The sequence below is a fragment of the Cololabis saira genome, chromosome 11 (genome assembly GCF_033807715.1).
Source record: "Cololabis saira isolate AMF1-May2022 chromosome 11, fColSai1.1, whole genome shotgun sequence".
NCBI lineage: Eukaryota > Metazoa > Chordata > Actinopteri > Beloniformes > Belonidae > Cololabis > Cololabis saira.
In genome coordinates this window covers 21,274,024-21,287,655 of record NC_084597.1, presented here as the reverse complement: position 1 = coordinate 21,287,655, position 13,632 = coordinate 21,274,024, and the positions used below count along the sequence as shown (strand labels likewise).

The 13,632-nt window shown below is 41.4% G+C and overlaps 1 protein-coding gene across 3 annotated transcripts; it reads right to left on the bottom strand.

Annotated features, from left to right (window-relative positions):
- Nucleotides 1-850: 850 nt before the first annotated feature.
- Nucleotides 851-12,874, bottom strand: LOC133454621 (probable global transcription activator SNF2L2). Of its 3 annotated transcripts, none has more exons than XM_061733344.1 (7): nucleotides 12,704-12,874; nucleotides 12,321-12,361; nucleotides 8,957-9,180; nucleotides 4,766-4,871; nucleotides 2,214-2,315; nucleotides 1,918-2,062; nucleotides 851-1,764 (listed from the first exon to the last, which is right to left on the bottom strand). In XM_061733344.1, the coding sequence occupies exons 3-7, from the start codon at nucleotides 9,151-9,153 to the stop codon at nucleotides 1,628-1,630; spliced, it is 687 nt and encodes a 228-aa protein (XP_061589328.1). In that variant the 5' UTR covers nucleotides 9,154-9,180; nucleotides 12,321-12,361; nucleotides 12,704-12,874; the 3' UTR covers nucleotides 851-1,627. The 3 variants fall into 3 exon arrangements, with proteins under 3 accessions (XP_061589328.1, XP_061589329.1, XP_061589327.1); XM_061733345.1 differs by lacking the exon at nucleotides 12,704-12,874 and adding an exon at nucleotides 12,517-12,655; XM_061733343.1 differs by lacking the exon at nucleotides 12,704-12,874 and having other exon boundaries at nucleotides 12,321-12,660.
- Between the last annotated feature and the right edge of the window lie 758 nt (nucleotides 12,875-13,632).

Here is a 13,632-nt window from a genome sequence, read left to right as displayed (position 1 = left end):
GATGAGCTAGAAGAGGGGGCAGAGGGGCAGGTTAGCATTGTTGCCTCACAGCAGGAAGGGTCTGTGTGGCGTTTGTATTTTCTCCCTGGTGATTTTCTTCAGGTTTTTCTGGCTTCCTCCCTCAGTCCAAAAACACGTACGTTAATTGATTACACTAAATTCTCTGTATAAAAGTGTAAGGCTGTATGGTTGTTATTCTATGTGGACCTGTAAGGGACTGGTGATCTGTCCAGGGGTACCCCTAGACCCCGTTTATACTTTACTGGAAATGGATGGATGGAGCTAGAGCAGGTTGACTGGGGAGAGTGAGGTCTGTTGCTTATTGCTGCTGCCTTCACAACCCAAACCTGGTCATTAATGGATCATGGTCCATCCATTGACCATTCATGGATGGACCATGGTCCATTCATCAGTTGTTATATAAAATATGCCAGGAGAAAATCTATCCCTCAAAAAACTACTACTCCTACTACTACTGTCATTTAGCAGACGCTTGATAGCACGTCAATTAAAACCCTTTTAAGTGAGCTCAGGTCCATGAAGTGAAACAATGACGCAGTGTTGAATGCCATGTGATGACGATCACCTGAACTTAACTGAAACACAGAGTTTTAAAAACTGATCAGAAAACAGAGAGTGTCCATATATAAATGATTCATAGGTTAAAAAAAGTTCTCTTGCACCACCTACTGGTTTTTTCTAAAAACACAGTTCCCACACAGACTCCATTCTGAATCTGTAATAAGAATGACTAACAACATCATCTGCCTCGATCTTGACGAAAAAAAAACCCAGTAAACATTAGCAATCACCAAACAGCCGGACTTTTTGGTAAAATTTATTTTTGCAAGTGATACATGTTTTGAGGGATTGTCTTAACAGTGATGTCTTAAATACTCCCCAACAAGAAAGAGAGTAAATTAAAAGAAATTGAGCCATTTTTCCACACAAACTGTACATTATGTGAATATACTGTAGCACAAGGGATATAAATGTTCGCCTTGAAAACCCTTGGTTCGAGCAAAACTCATCACATCGAGTATCAGAAACAGACGAAATGATCAACACTGTTGTAATGTGACGTCATACTGCCACTCTGATCTTTATCAAATATTCATGAAGAGATTTTAAACAGATTTACAGTATTCATTTGCTCCTAATTTCTTTAAAAACACTTTCCTGTGTGCTTCAGCTCTGTAACCCTGAACAAATCTAGTTTGTCATTCCCCGGCAGAGCTGGACAAATATCATGCACCACAGACCTATAAAGGCATTTCATACAATCATATATTTATTTATATATATATATATGTGTGTGTGTGTGTGTGTTCCTTAAAAACAGTCAGAGAATGTGGTATTTTATATATCTGCAGAAGCAATCACTGAAACTAATGCAGATAAAACGTAAATTAAAATTATTGTGAAGGACCATCCACATTAAGAGAACAGCACTTAGTGCAGCAAAATGTGTTTGGAAAAGCGTTGTTCTTTAAATGCCTCTCTTTGAATGTTCCTTTCTACCTTTTTTTAACTTTCAAAAAAAATATTTTTGAGTATAAAAGAGATAAATGAAGAGGGATGTGGTAGAGACATGGACAAAAGTACAAAAAAGGTAGGCCCATTCAGTTCACCCCTCATCTTTGGTGGTGTTGTCCTCCAGGTCCTCGTCGCTGTCTAGATCACTGTGAAGCCTTTTGGCCATGGTGTTTCTGCTCCTCTCCTCCTTTGGTTCTGTCTTTATCTGAACTGGTAATGATGGTTTCACTGGTTACAAACAAGAAATAACTGCTGTAACTACTTGCAAACATTCATCTGGAAGATGACTGTTTTAAGGCAAAAAACAAAACAAAACAAAACAAAACACTTGTCCTGATTTCTCTCTTTGTGCTTTCAGTTTTGGAAAATTGCTGCTCTTACCTGCTGATGGAACAAATTGGTGCTCATCTCCACCGCCATTATCACCGTGACTGGCACTAACTGTGTCTCTCTGTTCCTCGTTCGTGACAATTCTCTGTCTCGCGCTCTCAAAAACAGACTTAATGACAATCGAATCCTCGTAGATCTGCAGTGGCGACAAACAAACATATAAACACAGAGATAATCAGAGCACAGGTTCATTCTCTGCCACGTCGAGCTCCAGGAGCCATTTAAGGCAACACTGAAATGGATACTTTAAAACATGATTTAGCTGAAAGAATTCATTTAGGGTTCACCTGAGATCCCTCCAGGTTATAAGTTTGAGCGTTGTGGCAAAGAAGGAAAATATCCTTTTCCAAGTCCCCAACACTTCTGTACTTGTGATTGCGCACACGTTCCTGTGAAGTAAAGATCATTAAACAAAAAAGAATCTGAATGTGTAAGCAGTTCATAATGATCCATCCAAGACAGAGGAAAAACATTAAAAACCACTTGAAAAGTTTTATGCATGAAAAATAAGCCATTGCAGGGGTGGGACAACAGAATCATGGCGTTGAATAACAACCCATTTCCTGCAGGAGATACAGTCATATAAAGTCTTGCCACTGTATTACCTATTTATTGTACCAAAACACACCAAATATGTGCAATCTTAAGAACTTGTGATTGTTGGAACCGGTCCAAGCGCTCTTGTTTTTTTTTCAGTGATCTGATCTCAATAACCACCAAGTGCCAAACTGTCAAATAAGCAGGACCAATGAGCCGTATCAAGCTTGCTGCTCTGACATCGAGAAATACTTGCAGTTCCTTGAATGGCCACTAGGGGCCGGCTCCAAAAGCAACTAGATCTCCATTGGCCTCCATGATAAAATGTCCTTACAGCAGAAAGAAATACATACAGCCTGGTACAAATGCTGGTTTTGGAGTCCATGGCCCTGGTCAAAGGCTGCCAGAGAGGGCTAACAGAAGGACTAAAGTTTGGTCTGCCCGTCTTGTTTGTTCAACCTAGTTGCCAAAATTTTGGATAAACTAGAGTTGGCCAGAACCATCTCTTGGCAATATGGAATCACCTGGAGGTCAGAAAAAAAGGCTTCAAACAGACTCCTCATAAAACCAACATCTTTCTCCAGTTATTTTTATACAGTCTATGGGCAAGACATCGAACCCTACAACACCCCAACATAAACAACACAGGTGGGTGGGGAAAAGCTCCACCCATCTGTGAGAAGGATGGAACTCTTATCGGTAGCATGTCCGGCGGGTCCAGCGGTCCAGAGACAAAACCATTTACACTCCAACAATTTGTTAGTCACATATTTTCTCAAAGAGCCACTCTGAGTCTTATGAGAATCGGCACCTCCAAATCAAAAAACATAGCTCTCCATTCATTAAAGGCTCGCCTGCTATCGTCTCAAAGTTTTGGGTGAGGTGCTGCCTCCAGTGGAAGACTTTAAGGGGCTGATTTACTAAAGGTTTGCGTGTGTAAAAACGTGTGCAAACTTGACATCACGCGCAAACCAATGTGCAAGCTGATCTACTAACAGCGTGCAAAGAGGACTGCGCCTCTCAAATGAGCAAAATAGCACACGCTGTTCATTTAGTACTTTTGCCCTGATGAATAATCAATATGGGGCGTACCCGGCAGAAATCCTAAATACTGGGAGGGGAAAATGCAAATATATGAATTTACCACACGCAATGAGATTTACCAAGCCCGAAAGTAATTGCGGGGATTGTGATTGCGTCTGTATTTAATACGTTCGAAAGGAAGGTGCTAATCTGCCCAGCATTACGCACCGATGGCTGCTGTTATTGTGGTGTTGTGCCGTATTCAGCACCCCTGCCGTGAAAAGCACCCCCTCATACACACTCACACAAACACATACTTAGGAGTTTATATTATATATATTTACAAATATTATGGAAGACAACACAGTAAGCAGGCTATCAATTAATGACATCAATAACCATTTACCCGATTTTTGTTATCTGTGACTGTGATTGTGGGAAAGTATGACTATTGTGGAATCCATGAATGCATTTAAACATGAATCATTAACACAAAACTGGACGCTAAACAGAACGTGACACGGAATGAGAATATAATTTTTAGTCATTGTGTGTACGTTGTCATTTGTAGTAAATTAAACATGAGCATTTAGTCCTTTTTGACATTTACTCGTGAATAAGAGATCTGTGGGTAATATATGTCGACGAGGGGGTGCTTTTCACGGCAGGGGTGCTGAATACGGCACAACAATCTCTAACTCCAACTCGTCAAATTTCATTTTGTGCTTGCGACTATCCTGCTTCTCCTGCTTTCCATCCAGACTCTCCATGGCGCAAACCGTAAGACACGCAACACCTCATTTAAATACTGCGGTTTGCACCTGTTATCAATTGCGCACGCAATCTTAGTTGATCACCCGCAAAACACACAACAACAGCACGTGCAAACCTTTTCAGTGCACACGCAATTTAGTACTCTTTATTTAGGATCTTAGTAAATCGGGCCCTAAGTGTCTTGGGGTCTGATTCACCGTAGGATGGTTCAGCTCTCCCTTAGAAAGAGGGTTTCCGAGGGAGGTGGTTCAGGCATGTCCGACCAAGAGGAGCCCCCAGAACAGACTCGGGACATGGTGAAGAAATGTTGGCTGAAACATCACCGTTTCCTCGTTGTCCAACCCCCACAACATCATACCTGAGTACTTTTAAACCAAATTAATTACTTGATAAAGACATCCACTCTCAGATTTTCAGATAAATGTTTTAAATACTTTGTGAAACTGAATGTACTTCAATTTGTCCCTGAACTCTGAGAGTTCTGAAGGCGCTAAGTTGCACGTACCCTGATCCTTCTGAAGTCCACGGGCTTTCGGATGAGCTCGTAGTACTCAGGTACCTCCTTCTTAGAAGGAAGCTGCACAAAGCCTTTACTAATCTGTCGTCCCAACCTGGAAGCACAATATGGAGTTATGCATCATCTCCTTTTATTGAGAAGCACTTACGTACAAGTACTGTATTTGGGGGTCATTTATAGGTCATCCTGCTTGGTATTTCTACATATAGGGATGTGTGTGCGTGCATGTATATTTGTGTGCGTGTATATATATGTGTGTGTTTGTATATATGCTATACCACCTGATTAAAGTGGTAAAAACAAATTCTTCCACATACAGAGATTAATGCATTTGGTGTAACTATTTGAATAAATACTAGTTTCTGTAATAAAAAAAACATACATATGCTGAAGTTAAAGTTCTACAGCAAAAATGAGTGTAAACTGCAGAAACTCAGCTTTAATTTGATGCTACTCACATCCAAACAGGGAAAAGTGTGCCCCCCCTTTATTCAGCCTCCTCTCACTAGTTGTGCGTTCACTGTGATGCAATGAAGGCACAAAATTCAATCCCCAGGTTGTACTTTCCCAAAGCATTATGGTCTTCTACAAGTTGAAGATTAAACAAGTACCTAGCGTCTCAGATTCCTGACTGCTTTATTTAGCTGCTGTTGATTCAAACACGACACTGAAAAGAACAGGGGGCAGCAACAGAGGTGCTGACCTCTGTTCCTGTATTGCTGCTGGACTCTGTGAGGCTACTCCATCTGGAGGACGGAGCTTCAGCAGAGAAGGGAGACACCAGCCTGGCTTTGGCAGGTAGAGGGTCCTACAGGATGACTAGTACGACAGCAGGATTTGCTGACCAGTTAGTGTGCCAAGTCGTGCAAAAGGTTTGAAAACCTGGTGCAGTTTTTCTTGTTTGCCAGCTTGTCACATCCATTCTGACATTGGACCTGGACGGTGCTGTGAGATGGCTGTCTAGTTGCCATCAAGATGGAATGATTTAATCTTCTACATGGAGTTTGCTTCCATCATTGCATTCCGTCCCTGCTATGGTTCTAGTCCAGACAGGAGCCACCTACATCCAGTTCAGACAGCACAGCAGGCTTCATTAAAGCTGCCGCAGGCTTTTGTTCTGTGTCGTCATTACATCTCATCCTTGAAGCAGGTAAAAGTTCAGGTGTTGACTTGTTTTGGACAGCTGGTGCTGTAAACCAACATGCAGTCACCGCGTTCCTCCCTGGTTCACCATCCCAACCCAACAATGCAGAGATGGTACAGCAAGAGCTGCTGACTTCGTTGTCTTTGGTACTAGCTGTTTTGTCACCAAAGTCCCCGCACTCTGGCAAGCCTGTTTTCACTTGTGGACAGTCAGATTTTTTGGATGTTAATGTGGACTTGGCTCGGTTTCATTTTAAATAATTATTTTTATTTATTTATTTTTTTTAAGGATTTCGTGGCTCTAGTGGCCTTTATTCAAAGTTTAGACAGGAAGGGGGTAGAGAGAGAGATTGGGGATGACATGCAGCAAAGGGCTGCAGGCTGGGACTCGAACCTGCGACCACTGCAGGAGGACTGTAGTCTCAGTACATGGCCACTTGTTTTAACCACTGTGCCACCCAGCGGGAGAGATCGTGGGAACTGTAGAGGAAACCAAAAACAGCAGGCACCGATGGGCTGGATCATAGATGGTCACACATGACAGACCGTGGGAAACAAGAAAGGTAGATGATCACAGGACCAGTAACCTCAAGCCTAATGATGTTAAAGGGGCAATGTGTAACTCGAAGCAGGAAATTAAATTCAGACTGAAACAAGGAAACACACAGTCCCTCATCATCATTTTTTTATGGCTTTAAATCAACACCAAATGTATTGCAGATCAAAATCCAAACTCTGAGGATCAAAACACAGAATCTGGAACCAAGAAATCCAAAATCTCTCACTGAGAGTGCAGTTACTTTTCTCAGTTGCACTTTTTCTTTTTGCGGTTTCAAATCTGAAACAAGTCAAATCAGCGCTGCATCAATCTCCTGTGGTCAGGCGGGACGTAGTCCAGATCAATACGTTGGGAGGTGAATTAATGCCATGTTAACGTGACTTACTCCGCCATCAAAAGCGTTCAGCAAAAGAAAAATCAGCCGTGATTTATACACGTCTAAGAAACGTTGCAAGTTCTGTATTAAACCATATTTCTGTGCCTTCCATGATCTGTCTCCAACGGACGGGGGATAATTACACTTCTTTAAGTCGTGTTCTTACCTGCTGTTTTTTGGATTCTGACCACAGTCTTTTTGTTTTCTCGGTATCTGTTTATCCTAAAATGGTAACCCACAAGTTTGATAACAAGTACACCCACAAACCATATAACCTCCTCATGTCCTATTGAGGCCACTTTGATGCTCGCGACCGCCACACATGGCAGAAAATGACAACAAGACAGGACGGACCAAAGCTACCGGTAGTTATTTAGCACACTAACTCGGTAGTCGCCATTTATATGAACCAGAGAGACTTAAGACGGATGGAAAATTACTGGAGTCTGCCTGACCCAAATGCAATTGTTGACACTACAATTTAACCTTGACAGAGCAGTTTGGCAGGCCGGTCTAGTCACAATCTCCCTGGATGAATGAAAACAAGCGCTCTGCCCCCACTAGCCCTCCCCTCCCCTTTGGACACCTGTGCTCCTGTATGAGAACAGAGTGGGCTGATAACATCAAGGACAAAGGCTGAAGAGTAGATCTGAGGCATAGTTCACAGACTTCACTCATACAAACATGCACACACACACACAGGCACATAATGATAAATACACTTCCTCATTATTCAACGCCTTCCCTGGCTTCCCCGTATCACCCCTCCTAACACAGCTACCAGGTTGGAGAGCCACGCCATGAAGGCCGTGGTGCTTACTTGGATGGCCTGTGCTGCGAACCCCCCTCCACACATCCAAGTCTTCGTTAGGATGTTGTTAAATTTGTCATGAATATGTTGCTTTTCTGTACTGAGGTGTTTTTTGCCCTTTTTGAATTTTTTTCCTCCCTCTATCCCAGTGTCATCCTTTCTCAGCTAATTGCATCCCTGTACCCATGTCATATGTTGTCATCTTTTTTGCCTTTTTTTCTGTTGTCTTGATGGGTTGTACTGGCAGTAATTTCACTGCGCCGGGACACTGGCTCTGTGACTAATAAAGCTCTAATCTAGATAACTCAGCAGCCAAACAGCATTCATCATTTCTGCGACATGACTGCACTTATTTGTCCTCATTCTCTTGCTGTTTCTAGGTCATTTGGGGATATTGTAACCTACAACCTTACACGTTTCTTCTTTAAGAAAAGAGTAAATAGAGATCGTTTATCACAAGAGTCAGAATGGAAAGGTTATAATGGGAAGAAGAATACTTGTAGATGCCTTTAAACTGTGGACCACGCCTCTGACATCTTTATTTAAACAAGCTCTGGCTTGAACTTCGATGACTTCCAATGATCCTGGGTCTACGGTGTTTCCGGGTAATGTGACAGAAAAGCTGCATGTCAAATAAGCAACAAACAAGGAACTTTAGCCATTTTAAGCCCAGTGTCCCCCAATTGTTGGTTTACGGCACCGTCCAAAATGTCCTCACATTCGGCCGCTTGCTTGATCACTCTCATTTTCTCTTCCATCGTTACTTTCTCAAGTCGTTCAGACATCTCTGCCACGAGGTTCATTGTACCTCACTGAGACACTATATAAGAATATAAGATGACGTTTTGCCAGTTGTGAGGACGGGATATCACAAGAGCTCGACAACACTCCCTAAGAATCATCAAATATTCCTTAAAATGAAATTGCAACAGATGTTTTGACTTAAAAACAAAACTGATTGGTTTGGCTTTAAAGGCGGTTATGATAAAGGCAAGTAAATGCACCTCATGGGTAGAGACTACTTTTGTGAAGGTTCATAGGTTCAAATGATTCTTAACAGTGTTAAATACTCATATTAAACAGATTATAGAGCTGTAATCCCTACAACATTCTTCCAGTTTGGATGTGAACTCCTTTACTTTTAATAACGCACGTTAAGCTTTGATGTATCATTTTAAATGACTTGATTTAAAAAGCTAAAAGAACGATTTGTAATTGTTGTTTTTGTCAAGGTCCTAACTGTGGTTCCAACGTGATGACACCGATCCACGGACGTCTAACAGGTCTTACCCATCCTTGTAATTGATGACCATGTCCACCAGTGTGTTCAGCATTCTGGTGAGTTCAGGGGGATTTGGAGGCAGTTTCTCAGCAGGAGGGCGTCCTCGCTTCCTTTTGACTTTTTCACCAGTTTCTTGCCCCGCCTGTAGTTCTTTCCCTCCATGATCATCACCTTTCCGTTTCTTGAGACTGATGTCGTCTTCCATGGGGGAACCGTTCTCCTCTGCCTCGGGCTGCAGAGGAACAGCAGCAGTGGGTGTGTAGCTCTGACAAACTCAAACAGAAGGACAAACCCACAGTGTGTGCATGTTTATTTATTTTTTTTTAATTTAACCTTTATTTAACCAGGCAAGCAAATTAAGAACAAATTTCTTATTTACAAGTGCAGCCTAGGGGGGTAAGGGGAGGGTGTGCATGTTTTGTGAGACCTTTTGATTGCTGCTTCTTCTTAAAAAAAAGATTGATAATGGAACGGGCAAAGGAGGATGAGTCTCAAATGTTTTCTTATCCGTAAATTCCAAGTCTTCCTTTTAACTTTGAGAGCTCTTACACTTACTATACAGTGCGCTTTTGAAGGCTGAAATCTGAAGCACTTTAGACAGAAAGGTATAGCACTCCAACTCGCCATTGAGTTATTTATGTATATATATATATATATATATATATATATATATATATATATATATATATATATATATATATATATATATATATACACATATATACATATATACATATATATATATATATATATATATATATATATATATATATATATATATATATATATATATATATATATATATATATATATATATATTTGTTTCTTTATTAAGTTAGGAGAAGAAAATACACAGATTATATTAGAAGTAGAAAAATGAATCAGTTTGCTGCTTATTGGCCTGAAACCAACTGATTTAATTATTTTTATTTTTTAAAGGCACAGTATGTAGAGTTACTTCTCCAATCCACATGGGGGCAGCATTTCACTAGAAAGTCATGCATGTGAGACACTGATGACATACACCTTAACCCCCCCCCCCCCCCCCCCCCCCCCACACACACACACACACAGGCACACACTCCACCAGGCATTTTAGTATTAACAGAAAATGACGAAATTGAGTACAGTGACGCAATTTTTCAGCAACTAACATTATAACTTTAGTGTAAACATTAGCAATGTTATTAGCTCTGCATCATATTACACTCTCTTTTGCTAAAAGTTATCTCCATTGTGGGAAAGCAATGCCAACTTTACATTGACCCTCACTTTGCACTTCTTTTTTTTCTTCAGAAGTGTTTTGCTTGTGGCTAAAGGTGGTGGTGGGGTGCCAGTGTACTTGCCTTCAGTGTTTAGGGGGTTTCCAGCTCGCACTTGGTCACCCAACTGGTCTCTAAACTAATTTTGGCCAAAAAATAGGCATGAAACGACACATGACCACATGCAAAACTCAGGTTCCTGATCTAAAAATGGACTGAAGGAAGAAACGGTTCCCTTCCAGGTTGCCGCAGCGAATCATCTGCCTCTGTCTAACCCTGTCCTCTGCATCCTCTTCTCGCACCGCCTAACTTCATGTCCTCTTTCATTATGAATGATCAAATAAAATATAACAAACATGGGTAAAGGGATGGTTTCGCACACCGTGTCTTGTCTGTGCTACAGCAACAGGAACTTTGTAATGGTTTGTAATAATGGAAAAGTTATCTACTCACATGTGAGTCAAATGTGAGAGATGAACACTGAATATTTGCAGTTTCTTTCTGCATCGTGGAGTGACTTCTCGCTCTGAAGTTAGCCTATTCATTGCTCTCATTGGCCATGTATTTTGCATGCTAAGATATCTGAAACTGACTGGAGACACATCAGTGAGCATCTTTGCGTCTGATTACGAGGTCTGTAAAATACTGCCTTAGCCATTGTAACTTCCTCTTCATTGTTTGAATTTAGACTAAACGCTAATAATTTATGGCACCTCTTAGAGTGAAAATCTAACAGCCCTTAGAAGACAGATATTCCAATTATATTAATTAAAATTAATTTCTATTCATGTTTAAAAGAGCAAGGTTCCTGAATTTTAAAATTGCATCTGAACTAGAAGACAGAAAAACAAATAAGAATATTTGAGACCTAAGACTTTTGCACAGTATGTTTTCAAATGAAACAATACTTATTTATTTATTTATTATAGTCTGGAATGTCCACAGACTAGAGGGAACAAACGTCTGTGCTTATTCTTTTCGTCATTTTTCTGGATGCTTTGATGCCAAATGATTCTTAAAATGACAATGATCTTACTTAAAGCCCAATGAAACGTGGATTATTTTTAAGGTCAAGTCAAACGGCTGTAACGCAATAAACGATTATTACTTTTTTTTTTTTAACAATGAAACATTTTCCGCCATAGCATTCCTGCTTTTCAAAAAATTTGCAGCAGCCGCTGAATTTTCCACAAAGGCAACCAGGGGCCAAGAAATATGAGTATGCTTGGAGGAAAAAGAAAAGAGAAAAAAAGAAGCTCTTGCAGCAGCAATAACTGGAGAATTATGCTGGAGAAAAGAGAGAAAAAGAAAGAGGAGCCGTGCAGTCAAAACCAAACAGAATAGCACACTGATGCATCAATCACCGGATCATGCGATTAGATGCAGAGCATGCACTTTTGGAGATGTGCTTTCTCAAGGACAGAGATGAAAATCGAGCTTTGACGTGCACGCCAGAGCAGAACTGTTGCCGAAAAAAAAAAAAAAACCTAACAAAACAATGGCGAGCCTAAACAAACAAAAACGCTAAAAGACAAAAAAAAAAAAAAAAAAAAAAAAAAAAAAACGCAACTAATGGTGAAACAGACAGCCGCGTCGCCCGCGAGTTAAAATCAAAAGACGTGTCAAGAGGAGCGTGAGAGGAGACGAGACGAGAGCGGCCGGATGAGACATCCTGCTCCCCGTGGGTCGACTTTGAAAGCCGCGCTGCTCCCGCTGAGGGGCTGCAGCCGCTGGAGCAGGGCGGATGGAGGAGAGGATGGAGGGATGGAGGGATGGAGGGGTAATCCTCAAAGATGTCGAGCACAGCTGAGGTCTGTCTGCTGTGACAGTGTGTGTGAGTGGAAGGGTGTCCGCGTGCGCGTGATACAAGCCTGCCTCTTCCCTGACTAATCTGGCAAAGATTCCCTCTCATCCGTCACACACCTACCACCCCCACCCCCCCTGCTTTAGGACACACACACACGCATACACGTACGTGAGCACATAGACACGCTTACGCGCACACACACATTTTATCCGTCTCTTCCCCTCTCTTCCCGTGCAATGTAAAAGCCTGGCTGAATCCCGAGCCTGAGTGGAAAGAAAGAAAGCCATGGAGGAGGATATTTACCTGACTGCAGTCTGCAGGCTGGCTACCGGGCTCGGCTGCAGCTGTGGGGGAGAGAATTAACAGACCAGCATAGCGGCGTGCTGCGAGTCTCTTCATCAGCTGATCACTCAGAAGCAGAGCCCAGAAGGGGGGAGAACAGACGCGCTATGTTTTCATATACAAATCAATGGGCTGGGGGGAAGTACAAATGCCATACCATCTCCTGTCTGCAGCTCCCCGAAGTCTTTTCCCTGACTCTGGAAGGCCCTGAGATCGTCTCCTTCTGCATGTTTTTTAATATCTTCTGTTGCCTGATGCTTCCCCCCCCAACCCCCCTCTCTCCCTTCCTACCCAGCTGTTAAAGTTATCGGGTCCATTTTTTTTATTTATTTATTTATTTTTACCTCTTTAAATTTTGCACCGCATTTTGAAGGGAACGTGCCATTTTTATTTCATCGCCTGCCGCCGCAGAGACGGCGCAGCCCGCAGCGGCGTGAGCGCGAGCGGCTCACAGGGTTTGTGCGCGCGAAGCGTCCAAATTCCTGCTTTTTACGCATGAACAAGGGCTCAAATCACACGAGTCCTCTGCAAAAACAGCAACGGGAAATATCTCCGCCAATCCTGAACTCGACTGAAACAAAGAAGGAAAAGAGAGGACCCCCCCCACCTCCAGTTCTGGGCTGATGTTCAAGCACATCTGGTTTCTGTGAATCAATTAGTTGTGTTTTTCCAACATGTTACGCAAAATTCTGCTGGAAAACAGTGTTTGAATTCAGGAAGAGGCATTACGACGTGATCTCGTATTCGCAGCAGCTGTTCAAGGCCGTAGACGAGCAGGGTTCATTTCTTTTCGAGACTTGACATCTCTGACAACTCACGTAATATTACGTTTCTCTAAAAATTAGACAGTGTACCTCCTTGAATCTTAGTATCAATCTATCAATCTATCTATCTATCTATCTATCTATCTATCTATCTATCTATCTATCTATCTATAGGTTCTATATCTAACTATGTTTAAACTCTATCATGTTTAAACTCTATGTCCCTATCAACTAAACCAATACAATATATATATATATATATATATATATATATATATATATATATATATATATATATATATATATATATATATATATATATATATATAATATATATATATTATATATATATATGTGTGTGTAATGTGGCGACTTCATTTGGGCAATACTAATTACCCCCTTACTGCTTCTACATTTCAGTCAGGTGTTGCTAACTATGAACTGATCTTTGGGTGTGTGTGTTAACATAATGCCAAGAGGTAGAGACATAATGATCTTAGAGAACCAAT